At 46.0% G+C, this 13599-nt stretch overlaps 1 protein-coding gene across 1 annotated transcript in view; it reads left to right on the top strand.

Moving 5' to 3' along the window:
* EPC2 (enhancer of polycomb homolog 2) overlaps positions 1–13599 on the top strand; it is a 177115-nt gene that overhangs the window by 37818 nt on the left and 125698 nt on the right. Inside the window, exon 2 of the mRNA XM_030209088.1 lies at positions 2646–2805. Coding sequence (XP_030064948.1) covers positions 2646–2805 — 160 coding nt within the window. The remainder of the gene's footprint in view (positions 1–2645; positions 2806–13599) is intronic.

Here is a 13599-nt window from a genome sequence, read left to right as displayed (position 1 = left end):
AGCACAAGTGCTTGCTCGTGGAGTTGCATGTTCCCGCCGTAACTAGGGAGTGCTTTTTTACATCCCATCAGTTAATGGATTCATCTGCTCCTGATGACAAGGAAGGGAAAATTAGGTTCTTACCTTGGTAATTTTCTTTCCTTTACTTACAGCAGATGAATCCATGATCCCTCCCTGTCTGACTCAGTTTTTTGTTCAGTTCTCTCGTGCAGATATGTTCCCTCATCGGGAGGAGTTGCAAAACAAGTTTTCAGGATTTCTATATACTGTTCTATTACAGGAGGTTGAGATCGTCCCTCCTTTGTATGGTTATTGCTCCTGTTCTGGGGTGTTCGTTCACTGTGAGGAAAGTTCATGTTATTCTAATTTGAGGATTCACTCTGCTTTGGAAGTTTCAAATACTGAAGGCAGTTTGGGCTAGTCGTCCAAGAGGCACTATGGTTTTTCAGTGTTCTCTATCTCCACCTGCTGGTAGGCGGATACAACCCATCAGTTAATGGAGTCATCTGCTTGTGTGTCAGGCAGGAAGGCACCACCGCATTCGCGGTGGGACGTTACTAGAATGTTCTACTTCACTCGCTAGTGAGCGTCTGCAGCGGGCTCCGTCTGATGCCACCTAGATGTGGGAATAATCAGCCTGCTGTCCTCGGAGAACATCAGCTACAGGTGAGTATCTTTACTCTGATCCATAATGCTGCTCCATAATATTGTTCTATAGTATGTGTATATAACGTGGATGCATGTCATTGATTTTCAGTGCTTTTCAAGTGTTCCAGATTTGCTTTGTCAATAGAATACTTCACTAAATGAATTAAATCCATCAAAGTCTACACACCTGCTTGTCTCTTTCAACCCTGTTAAAAACAAAGCAGTGCTTCTCTTGCCAGAAGAGTGAAAATTCATGAAATCAGAGCCATTGTAGCTATGGCTTTCCTAAAGTCTGCTTTGCTACATACCATGCATAGCAGCAAGTTTGGCCTCAATTCATACTTGATAATACTGCCTGAACTAGTCCACCATCAGAGACCCTGCATTTAATTGAGTTGTGCTGAATAGCGAGTTAGTGTGGCGATGCAACTGACACTTTTTCATGATCATGCTGCTCCCTGAGCAGTGTACAGTTCATAAGATAAGCAGCTGTGAATCTGGGAGTAGCCCACTGGTGTGTTTGACTGAATCCTGCTTGTCAATGAGTAAAGCAGTATTGCTCACCTGTAATGGATGTTTTCATTACGGATGTATGTTACATTACAGATATTGTATTCTGCAGATACCGTTTCATATAGATAACAGTTCAAGAAAATCAGGCAAAACCCTGGGAATGTATAGTCTATTATAAATCAAATAAGAACATTGCACCTGTAAATATTTCTTAAAATGAAATGTTTTTAAAACGTTTCTAAACATTTTATAGTTACTTCTAAGACCAACAGGAAGCCCATTCTATAGCAATGAAAAGATGGAATTAAAACGTATACCTCTAGATCCGGAAAATGCAACTGCATAATATCACGTAAAATTCTGCCTTTTGTTTGCATATGAATCGAGCCCATTGTATAGGCAGGTGCATAACTGTACAATATTTTAAAAATTGAAATACAAATCTTAAAATATATCCGAGCTTCTTTGGGCAGCCACACCAGATTGATCAGGCAGACACACCAGTGTGCTACTCCCATGTTCATGCCTGCTTATTCCTTTTTCAGGTATGAAACAAATTCTAGGAGTGGAGGAGTAGCCTAATGGTTAGTGCAGTGGCCTGAGAACCAGGGGAACTGGTTTTGATTCCCACTACAGCTCCTTATGACTCTGGGCAAGTCAGTTAACCCTCCATTGCCCCGGGTACAAAATAAGTACCTGTATATAATATGTAATCTGGTTTGATTGTAACCACATAAAGGCAGTATATCAAATCACATACCCTTTTCCTTTCAACTCTGGCCTTTGAGTCACAAACAGCTCTCTGTTAAGAAAACAAAGTTGAAAAAAACCCCTACTCTAACCATTCTGAAAAAGGGAGAGAGTAGTGTGATAAGCTGTAAAGGTCTTATCTGTGACTTGTAAGGTTTTGTTAAACTATTTCAGTGTTCATCTTTCCTTTCTTTTTCCCCTCCTGTATTAATTTTCCAGAGAGTTCCTTAATCAGGACATTACAACATTGTGTACAGAATTGTACATAAAACATGAATTGTTAATTTCAGATAAATGAAACCTGTCATGAACCCAGAAAATAGTGATTTTTGCTTCTAAACACTGTTTATTTTTCTATTGTGGTTTAAAATTGTGCTGCCCATTTCATTTCATACATCATATAGGGCTGGAACTTTAGCCAGTGCAGTGACCACTTTAGTTTGAGCAGCAGCATTTAAGTTGATATGTATATTCTACCATCTATATAATTTTTCAACCTACCTTCTCTCTCTGTTCCAAACACAGTCCCTTCTTATATGGGTAATATTGGGCTGTTCAGATTTTTGACCTGGTATTCATATCGGTATTGAAAATCTATGGCTAAATTTAAACAATCACTGGCTTACTGGTGAATGTATAAGTTCTTTAGAATATTGGCCCATATACTGTTTTCTGCTGTTAAAAGTTTGAGGCTTTCTGAATTCCTTCAAACTGTAAATTTTGTATTCTTTCAGGAGCATCATTTACAACGGGCTATTTCAGCGCAACAAGTTTTTAGAGAAAAGAAAGAGAGCATGGTTATTCCAGTTCCTGAAGCAGAGAGCAATGTCATCTACTACAATCGCTTGTACAAAGGAGAATTTAAGCAGCCAAAACAATTCATTCATATTCAACGTAAGTTTATTAGATCTATTGTTTTCAGATGCAGTCTAAATTAGAGTTACTGCATGCGGCACATGAAATTATTGGGAATTTAACTTGTTTCATGTTTTTAATCTAGAAAAAATATTTTTGTCATTAATTGTCTTGTAAATTTGTTGCCATTGGTCAAAATGTGGACAAAAACATTGGTGTATTCATTTTATAGTAATTGAATTGAATGGGAAATCGCTAGCATGGTTTAGTAAAAGAGGCCCAAAATGAGTTGTTAATTTGTTGAGACCTATTTCATTATAGCTTTAGTTCATTACATGAATATAAATGAATGAAAGATGTCTTTTGAATGGTTGCTGATAATTATTGTATTTATGATTTTCCTGGGACATTTTATAATTTACATATTTTGTATTTGTGGGTCATTTAATTATTTTCAAAGAAATTAGTTTCCATAGCATCCCACAGATCAGTTTAGAGACTTGTGGGTTATGTCCCTCTGCCAGCAGGTGGAGATAGAGAGAACTTCTGAGGTTCTCTATATATGGTCATGTGCAACTACCTTCACCTCAGAATTCTCTCTATCTAGTAGGTGGAGGGTCATAACTCTGCAGCCCCCCAGGCCGAGTTGAGCCTTTCCTGAGGTTGAAGTCTCCCTGCTGTGAGAAGGATACACCTCACGTCCCTCCCTTTCCTTTCCCCACTGGACCCCCCGATGCTTGCTTGGGTTGTTCATGATATTTGGCTCTGATGCTTTCTCCTGCCTCCAGCCCCCCCCCCCCCAAAAAAAAAAAATTGTTGCAGTGAACAGGCTTCAGCCAGGCTCAGCTCTTCATGGTGATGCCATCCGAAACAGTTAAGCGCTGCTCCTGGTGTGGGTGCCGGAGAGCAGTGTCTGGGTATTGTGCTGTGTGTGCGCAGGGTCCTGCTAAGGCCCTTCTGCTGTCAGCCAGTGCCATTTTTTTGAATCCCCCATATGTGGCAGCGTTACAGATGCACCGACAGAGGGGAATCCTTTGTAACTGTTTTTTTTGTGGGAGCCTCCAGCCCTACTTATTCACATCCTTTGGAGGATGCAATTTTCTCCCCCCTGCATGCGGCTATGATTTCAGCTGCGTAGGCAGAGGACTTCAGGCTGGGAATGCTTCTGCATTGGAGCCAACTGAATCTGTTTTGCTGGAGTTTTACCGATCGGGGCTTGGGGATGGAGGACACCCCTTTTTCTCCAGTATTTGTGCTGTTGACGCACGGCATTTTTGCTAAAGTGGCCAGGAGGGCCCCAGGCTCCTACTCTTCATTCAGATTCTCAGGGGGCCCTGGCTATTCCGCTGCTGCTTTTACTCAAGCGGCCGTGTGTTGAGGTCCTAAGGGACTTGAAGGAGGCCTCCATGGCCTCTGAGGTGGATGATGGCCAGTTTTCCTGAGGGTCCCATCTGGCTTTTTGAACTCACTGGCGGAGTTGTTACCGGAGTGGAGGTTAAGATCCCACGATGGCGTGGCTCTTTCAGGAGGAGGAGCTCCCTGCCCTTATTGTTTGAGCACTTGAAGTCTTGGACATCTGCGTCCATGTCCTCTGCCACTCTGTCTATTCTCTCGGGAACCAAGAGGCTCCCCAGAATGTTTCACATTCTTGAGGCTATGAAGGTCCTCATAGCGGCGCAATGGGACATGCTGGATGCCGGGTTGCAGGTGGTGAGGGCTATGTCTCGCTTTTATCTGCTTCCGACAGGAGAATTGGAGTCTTTACGTCTACCCATGGTGGATTCCTTAATTACGGTAGTCAGTAAAAAAGACCACTTTGACGGTGGAGGGCTGCTCGGCCCTGAAGGATCCCCAGGCCTGGAAGTTGGAAACTTCCCTGAAAACGTCATTTAAGGTGGCAGCCTTGTGTCTTTAGGCATCCGTTTTTGTGGGTCATATGCGGCCCGAGCGTGCCTTTCTTGTGTGCAGAAAGCAGCTTTGGCGGACGATCTGGTTAGTTCTTTACTATCTCTGGAGGCTGGCCTCACGTATTTGGTGGATCTCCTCTACGACCTCCTCCAGGCTTCAGCTAAGGAGGTTTCTTTGGTGGTTATGGCTCACCGCTTGCTTTGGCTGAGACATTGGCGGCTGATAAGGCTTCCAAATCTCGCCTGGCGTGATTACCTTTCAGAGGTAAACTGCTTTTTGGGGATGACCTGGAGAAAATTGTTAAGGGCCTGGGGGACTCAAAAGGATGGCGTTTGCCCGAGGATAAATCTAGGTCTGGCTTTTGCTTGGGGTCCTCCTGTTCTCGGGAGGCATGACGTTATTGGCCGAGACGTTCCGACTCCTTTCCTAAGCCTCATTTCCAAAAGAAACAGCAGCCCTATCGGGGGGAGTGCAGCTTCAGTGACCCTTCTGCTCATTCCGTGCCTGCCGTTGGGTCCCAGTGACAGGGCCCTGGTCCATCTCCCTCCATTACTAGGGGGGCGGTTGTCCTGCTTTTCAGGGAAAGTGGGCCAGGGTTACTTCAGACGAATGGGTCTTGAAGGTTATCCGGGACGTATACAAACTTGAATTCTCCAGACCTCTGGCAAATTTTTTCATAGAGTTACCTTGCAAGGCCGCTGCCAAAGTGGCAGCAGTTCGAGAGACTCGTATGTCCTTAGTGGGCGATGATGCTCGTACTACCATACTAGATCTTAAGAGCGTAATCAGGGCACTCTGAGTCAGACATTTTTGGATGGAAACCATGTGCTCAGTCATTGTGGCAGTGCAACTGGGGGAGTTCCTGACATCTCTCAACCTCAAGAAGTCTTATTTGCACATTCCTGTTTGGCCTACTCACCAGCGCTTCCTCTGTTTTGTGGTGCTGGGACAGCATTTTCAGTTATGAGCCATGCTCTTCTGCCTGGCGACGGTATCCAGAACGTTTCCCAAGGTTATGGTGGTAATCGTGGCCTTCCTTCGGGATTTGGTCCCCTGGTGGAGACCTTTTGGATGACCAACCGGCTGGAACTGAGGGCTGTCCCACTGGCACTTCAGAAATTTCAGTTGTTGATTCAGGGACGGCTGGTACAGGTGCTTTTGGACAATGCTATGGTGGTAGCATGTGTCAGCAGGCAAGGGGGGGCACCAAGAGTGCCCCTCTTGCAAAGGAAGCATCTCTGCTCTGCCTCTGGCTCGAGCAGCACCTGCTGCTCCTGTCGGCGACACACATTGTGGGGTCTTTCAACGTCGAGGTGGACTTTCTCTGTCACCAAGTGCTGGACCTGGGGGGAGTCGGAACTTTCGAGTCAGGCGTTTGCTCAGGTCATGGAGCGCTGGGAGATCCTGGCAATTGATCTAATGGCCCAGGGAGTCAACACAAAAGTACCCCACTTCTTCAGCAGGTGGAAGGACCCCGGTTCACAGAGAATCGATGCGTTACTCCAGTCCTGTCCTCCGTCGCTCTTAGAGATCCCATGATCCTGCCCACCAAGGGCCATGAAGGGAACACTTAGAGATTCCCTTCATGGCCCTTGGTGGGCAGGATCATGGGACACATTGAAGGCATCTGGGGCAGGTGATTCTGGTGGCCCCAGATTTACTAATACACAAAGACTCCAGTATTTTTTTCATATCAAAAAAACATTTTATTGTATTGCAATGCCCACTAACCTCACCAGCACTGCTACCTAATGTTAAAACCTCACACATTCATTCTTCCACTCACCTTGCACCACCTGTATTTAAATACAAAACAACTGGTTTTACATTTTAAACTGCATACTTATGCTGTTTCTTATTTTACATATGTTTTACCATACTTATACATTATATCATGCACAAATGATCAAAACTCAGTCCTGCCAGCTAGATAGTCCTTTTCCTACAGATGCCACGCCTTCCGCTTGGACGCTGTAAAAGTGTTTCCACGTAAACGCTGGATGACTGCTCTTCATGGAAAAACACTGTATGTCTGTTGACCCTCCGTTGGCTGATTAAATACGCCACTTCCAATCATCTGTATGCATCACAATACAAGTGCTGTGTGCTCGGTGACTAACTCAACAGTCCACCATATCTGTTTCATATTGTGCCGGTTCCCCAATGCAGGACCGCATTTCACAAATCTTCCTCAGGAGGAACCACCATCAAATCTATAACATTTTAAATAATACCATTACTACCATCTTCAATGCTTCTCTTACAATCTTATAACACTATAACATTCCAACTAACACTTACTTCTTCTACACATCAAATGGCTGTATGCCGGCCCCAGATTTACCCCAGCGCCCCTGGTACGAGGACCTAATCTGCCTGCAAATCAACAGCCCCCTGCGGCTGTCTGTCTGGTGTAGCCTGTTTTGGTAGGGGCTGATTGCCATGGGGGATCCCTCCACCTTTGACTCTTGAAAGGGCGTGGTTGAGAATGTAGGGTTATCTGCACAGGGTGATGGCTGCCATGTTGCAGTCGCGGAAGCGTTCTACTTTGACGGCACACACATGCATTTGGTGGATGTTCGAGTCCTGGTGCTTGGCAGGGGGACTGTGTGTGTCGTCGGCCTCGGTGTCTGCCATCATTGCTTTTTTACAGTATGGCCTTGATAAGTCTTTCTCATTGAGCTCTTGGAAGGTTCAATTGGCAGCTAAGGACGCTTTCAAGGGTCCTCATTAGCATCTCATCCGAACATTGTTCACTTCCTTGGGGGGGGGGGGGGGGGGGGGTGAACCACTTGCGTCCGCCGCGTCTTCCTGTTGCCCCAGCTTGGAGTTTTAATCTGGTCTTGTGTGCGTTCCAGTACTCCCCATTTGAGCCTTTATCCTGAAAAGATCTTACTTTGAAGACTGTGTTTCTAGTAACCATCATTTCAGCTCGGAGGGCCTCTGAGATCCAGGCCTTGTCCTGCAGAGATCTCTTACTCGGTTTCACAGACACGGGAGTGGTTCTATGTTTCTTGCTGAAGGTGGTCTTCCGTTTTCATATGAATCAGCAGCTCTTCCTCCGAGCATTTCAACGGGAGTATTATCCTGCTGATTACCGGGCCTTGCAGTGCCTGGATGTGCGGCATATTTTTCTCCGCTATCTGGAGGTCACTAGTGATTTCTGCCTTTTGGATCATCTTTTCATCCTCTTCAAGGATCTCAAGAAGGGGAGTCTGGCCTCCAAGGCCACGGTGGCCTGCTGGCTGAGGTAGGCAATTTCTTCAGTGTAGCTATCGATTTCTTCAGGGAAGGCTGTGCCGCTAAGGGTGCAAGCGCATTCCACCAGGGCGCAAGCGACTTCAGCCACCAAGTCCCACTTGGTGTGTTTGGAGGAGATTTGTCGGTCGGCGTCTTGGTATTTGGTGCATACCTTCTCTAAGCATTATCGTTTAGACGTGGGGACACCACGTTTGGGGCTTCTGTCCTGGTGGCTGGTGGGACAGTATCCCACCCTACTTTGAGGTCTGCTTGGGTACATCCCACAAGTCTTTCCATTAGTCCCAACAGGTCAATCCAGAGACCTGCCGTGTGATTTTGTTCTGAGTACTTTGTGTTCTGAATCAGTTGATACGTTGTAGTTTGTCCGTTTGAAGATTTCAGTGGTAGTGATTACCAGACCCGAGTTGAAGGGGTCTCATTGCTATGAGCTGCATGCTTTTACCTTCCGCGGTGGCTGTTGAAGGGGCTACCTGAATTGTATAGAGTCAGGAGATCTTTGTGCTCTTGGTTTTTTTTTTCATTGGCACTGCTTGGGTAGCGACAATACTGAGGTGAAGGTGGCTGCACATGACCACATATAGTTAACCTCAGAAGTTTTCTGTATCTCCACCTGTTGGCAGAGGAACATAACCTACAAGTCTCTGGATTGATATGTTGGGACTAGTGGAAGGAAAATTATCAGTTAAGGACTAATTTTACCTTCAGAATTAACATGACTTTATATTGTATATAAAACTTGGCATTTTGAATTCAGGATATTAAAATAATTTCCTTCTTTTCCATTGTAGAGAGGAGTACTTTAGCTTTTGTTTTCATACTGTATCTCTTTTTATGAATTGCAGATGGACAGCAGCACCTTATTATGATAACTACATGGAGTAGACTAAAAGAAATATCCCAAAGGCTTCTTAGCAAAACTAGTGACACCATTTGTAGAAGGAAATGCACTGATTTGAATAACCAATGTTTTCCTAGGAAAGATTCTTACCAAAGAGTTTGACTCCTGAAGGTTAAAATTTCATGTGAAAAAATGGAGTTGAGCTATGCATGAATATTGTGAGCCTATTGAATATTACCTCTTCAAGTTCAGGTCATTTTAAGATGGGCTAATGGTAGGACCATGATATCTTAATCCTAGTTTCCAGCTGATTGGTGTAGTTTCCATGCTGCTGAGTGAATTGCATTGGCACATAAGCACTTCCTGCTAAAATAATAAAGCTTTACATTTAACTCCTGTTGCATTTAAGCTTGTGTGAGATTTGTTAGTAATGTGCCAAAGCTCACCAAAATTTTGCACAATTAGTATTAAAAAAATAGCATTGTCATGGTAGTTTTTTGTCTGTTATAAACAGAATAATGGCAAGAAAGGGAGTTCATTACAGATGAAGCAGGCACAAGTGGGCAGTTAGGTTGTATCATATCATTAATTGTTGATGTTTTTCTGTGTATATGCGCTCACTGTTCTTTGCATCCAGATGTTAAATTTTAATTTTGAAAAGCTGTAATTTTAAAGCCAAAAATGTTTTGAGAAATCCATTGTATTTAATTGAATTTGGCATATTAAAAACTCCTTTGATCCAGATTCTGTAGTCTTTTATTTTTCCTCTTGAAAATGTTTTCACATGTGGCCTGTAGTGTTAACAGACTTGTCTGTCAGAGTTGAATTAGATTGCAGATTAAAACTCTTCAATATAAGCGCCCACCCCCACCCCTTCAGAAGTGCTTGTGGTTATTGACAGTTTTGAATCCTACAGTATGTCAGTAGGTAATATGAGTTAGGGATGAATTTAATAAAGAATAGTATCATTGTCTCAGATGTTCTCACTGCCCAATTGTCAGCATTCCAGAAGACTAAAATCCTGGTAATTGGAGTTCATTGCATGCAATTATGAGGGCAGAATGGTTCGTAAAGTTATCCAGATTATTTAAAGTGATACTACTCTCAAAGTTTTCAGAAGTCAGAGCTCATAAGTTATTATGGAATGTAGATGCAGACTTCCTGACTTCCACTAAAAATTGCTTCAAGACAGATACTATTGAGCCCACCATTAGTTTTGAAATTTTGAAGTAGCTGTGGGATACACGACGTCTGTTCCAACTTTTTCTCCTTAGCAGTGATTTCTTTCATTCCAGTCATCTTCTGCTCTCTGGGGAAGACGATAGCTGAGCAGGTCCAGTTGAGCCGCTAGTACTTTTCTTGTTCATATACTAAAGTCCTATTTCTTTCCTTGCCTTAACAGAGAGCAAAGAAAGAATGGTTGTTCCATAGCATCCCACAGATCAATCCAGAGACGAGTGGGTTATGTCCCTCTACCAGCAGGTGGAAATAGAGAGAACCTCAGGTTTACTGTATGTGGACCTGTGCACCCATCTTAACATCATCTCAGCAGGTGGATAGACATACCTGTGCAGCTCTGGTTTGGTGCTGGCTCCTAGCTTGTTCCCTCGGGCTTAGTTGAGCTGGGGGTTATGGCATGGCGCTGCTGTGATGGCCTGCCAGGGTACACCTGTTGGTGCCAGGTCCCCCCCCCCCCTCACTCCCCCTCCCCACCTCTGGGGGCTGGTGTTCTGTCCTCTTTTAAAAACAAAACAAAGAAACCCAGCATGTTCAGCGGTGAATCTCCTCTGCTCCACTGTTGAACTGCATCATTCCTGTAAGGTTTGGTTTAATTTCTTTCTTTGTTAGTGGGGACTCTCACTACAGCCCTTTTTGCTACTCACAGGTTCCCTTTCTGCGGGTACCGCTCTGTCTGGCTTTCGGTCCGGGTGAACTCCGCTGGTCTTTTAGAGTTTTCGGATCTTTACTCGGGGGGGGGGGGGGGGGGGGGGGGGCCTTTTGTTAGTGTCTATTGGGCTCCATTTTATTCATGTGCTCGGTCTACTGTTCAGATCAGGCTGCCCCTCGATCACTGCAGAAGCTGCTTCAGCCAGCATACGGGTAGCAACTGCAGTGGAATTTGTTTCTTTTTTCAACTGTGGTTTCCAGGTCTGCCCTCATCTGTTCCTTTAAACAGCTGGGGTGGAGCTTTTCAGGCCGCTGTCGTTCAGGCTGTGATTGACTTGGTGTTCCTGCGCTTTTTGGCGAACAGTTACCCACCTACGGCCCTTCTCTAGTATTTCAGGAAGATTGTCTCCAGCGTGAGAGAGCGTCTCCCCTTCTAGTTGTGGCAGTTGTTAGCTGTAGGTTGTTAGCTGTAGGTTGTTAGTCCCTCAGCAGACTGGTTAAAAAAAAAAAGAGAGAGACCCGGCACGCGGCTGCCACGCACGGGTGGACATGGCACTGGATGGCTTCTTTTCTCCCTTCTTCCCAGCTAACCTATGCTGCGGCTTCCTGGCCTACTTCTGACGTGGCATTCCTCTGGGTCAGGCATCTTTTTCTCCAGCGTTGCGCGGTGGGGCCGATGGAATTTGCCCGTGGACCCTCTGGTCAATGCCTTTGACATGGGCTCCTTGGTTCTTCCTCAGTGAGCCTTAGTACTTTGAAGGAGCTTGGTACCGGGTACCAGAGAGGGCTTACCCCGTAGTTACGCTCTGCTCCTCGGCGAGTTCACACCCCTTGGCGTTTGGTGTTCTCTGCAGTGCCTTTAGTTGTTAGGGGATTCAGACCCCTGTGGGGGCCTTTCTTCTCCTGTTGGGTGAGGTTGCCCTTAGGACTCACCCTTTCTGGGTGGGTTCTCTTTCTTTGTGCCTTCGGGTTTCTTGTTTTTTCTTTCATTGGGACTGTCTGGATCAGGTCATCTTGGACTGGTGGAACGTGCCTGGGCTTCTTGGACGTAACCTGCAGATTCGGGTGTGCTCTCTTAGCGGGCTGCCCTTTCTCCTGGTGGTTGGACTTGGCTCTGCTCCAGATTATCTGCTGCTAGGAGTTTAGCAGGGGTTTGGGGCCCCCTTTGGTTTCTGTATATCCTCCAGTCTCTAGTATGCTAGCCAGGGGGGATTCTACAGCACTCGAGGATTGCTGCCTTTTGCCAGTTGGTGATCTGATGGTGCAATTGACTTTTAGGGGCCTATGGCGTTCTTGCAGTATCTGACAGCTTTCAGGAAGCTGCGGTTGTCCGCAGCTTGAGATCTTGAGGCAGGGAACCCCTTTTCTCTGGGGAGAGCTGGATTTTGTCAGACTTGTTCTGGCGGTACAGTTGTGCCTAGCTACAGCTTCCCTGTAGTGGTTTGTCCTAACATTGATAGGCTATTGCTGGGAACCTCAGGCTTTCTAGAGACTTTCCTTTTAGTGACATCGTTCCTTGTGGCATTCTGCTGGCATTTCTGCAGGTTGAGTTGCTAGCACTCTTGTTTCCTGCATAGGTGTGTCATCCTCTAGTTTCTGCAGTGCCAGCTTTTTTGATTCTGAGGTTTCTGCAGTGTGCCTGGGGCAACAAGCCCTGATCCATTTGAAGGTCAGATCTGGCGCCGTAGTTGGACTTAGAGTCTTGCCCTTCTTCGGTCATCCAGTTTTGACCCGTCATTGAACATCATTCTCCACTCAGTCTTGGGGCGTCGAGTCTGGTTCCAGGTTTGGATGGCGGGCCTGGTTCTGTCTCTGTCCCTCGGGAGTTGTTCCATCTCTAGACTGGAAGTCGAGTCTTGTTCTGGCAGGGCAAAAGAGCCATACTTCATTTCTGAATGTCAGGTCTTCCTCTGGCTGTGGCCATCAGGCCTTGCTCTGTTTTCGTCCATTGAGAGTTGCTCCGTTTCTGGATGTTGAGCCTTGCACGGCCTCGGGCTTACTCCGTCTCAGGATATCGAGCCTTGCTCCGTCTCTGGGCGCTGAGCCTTGCGCATAGCGCTGTAGCTTGGACGTTGGATCTTGTGCCTTCTCTGGATGTTGGGCTTCTTGCCTTCTCTGCACTTTGAGCCTTGCACTGGGTCGGTTCCTCGAGATTTGCACCATTTCTAACGTTGAGACTTCCTATAGCTGTTCCCGTCGAATCTGGCTCCGGTTCGGGCCATTGAGCCTTCCTCCTTTCTGCCGTCAAGCCTTGCACCATCTTCAGCGTCAGGTGCTGACTACAGTTGTCTCCATATGGAGGAACTTGTCAGTTCCTGAGAGTTGACCCATACTCTGCTCGGCCTCTGGACTTACCCCCTGCTTCGGTCTCTGCAAGTTGTCTGCTCCTCATTCTTTAGCAGCAGACCTTTCCTTCAGGTTTTTGGATGGCTTGGACCTGAGTGGTGATCTTCCCAGATCTCTGACCATAGCTAGTCTCTGGGCATCGTGGTTTGTTTCTCTTTTAGATGTTGAGATTTCCCTGCTTGTGCCGTCTCCTCTTCGAGCCATGTTCAGTTTCAGAGGATGTGAACTTGAGCCATCAGGACTGTCGAGCTTTGCTCTGGGTCTGGTACTGGCTCTTTTCCTGGTGATGGTTTCCGCTCCTTCCCTAGGGACAGATTTTTGGCCCAGTTCTGGGGGACGGGCCGTATGCCATTTTGGCTACTGACATCCTGATTCTGCTGTATTGAGTGCCACCATCACTGGGTATGGGAGCAAGGGCCTTCGCAGCAGACTGTTCCTTGACCCATATCTGGTTGCCTGGTATGACTGTATCTACTCTTCAGGTCTGGTTCTTATTCGGCCGGATGGTTTCTTCTCTGGCTCTGGCCGTTGGGGCTCCACCGCCTTGACTGTCACGTCAGGTCATTCTTGGCGGTCACCGTTTACCGCCTTTT

Source organism: Microcaecilia unicolor, chromosome 7, assembly GCF_901765095.1.
Source record: "Microcaecilia unicolor chromosome 7, aMicUni1.1, whole genome shotgun sequence".
In the NCBI taxonomy this organism is placed as follows: domain Eukaryota; kingdom Metazoa; phylum Chordata; class Amphibia; order Gymnophiona; family Siphonopidae; genus Microcaecilia; species Microcaecilia unicolor.
This window is presented reverse-complemented; position numbering and strand designations above follow the sequence as displayed.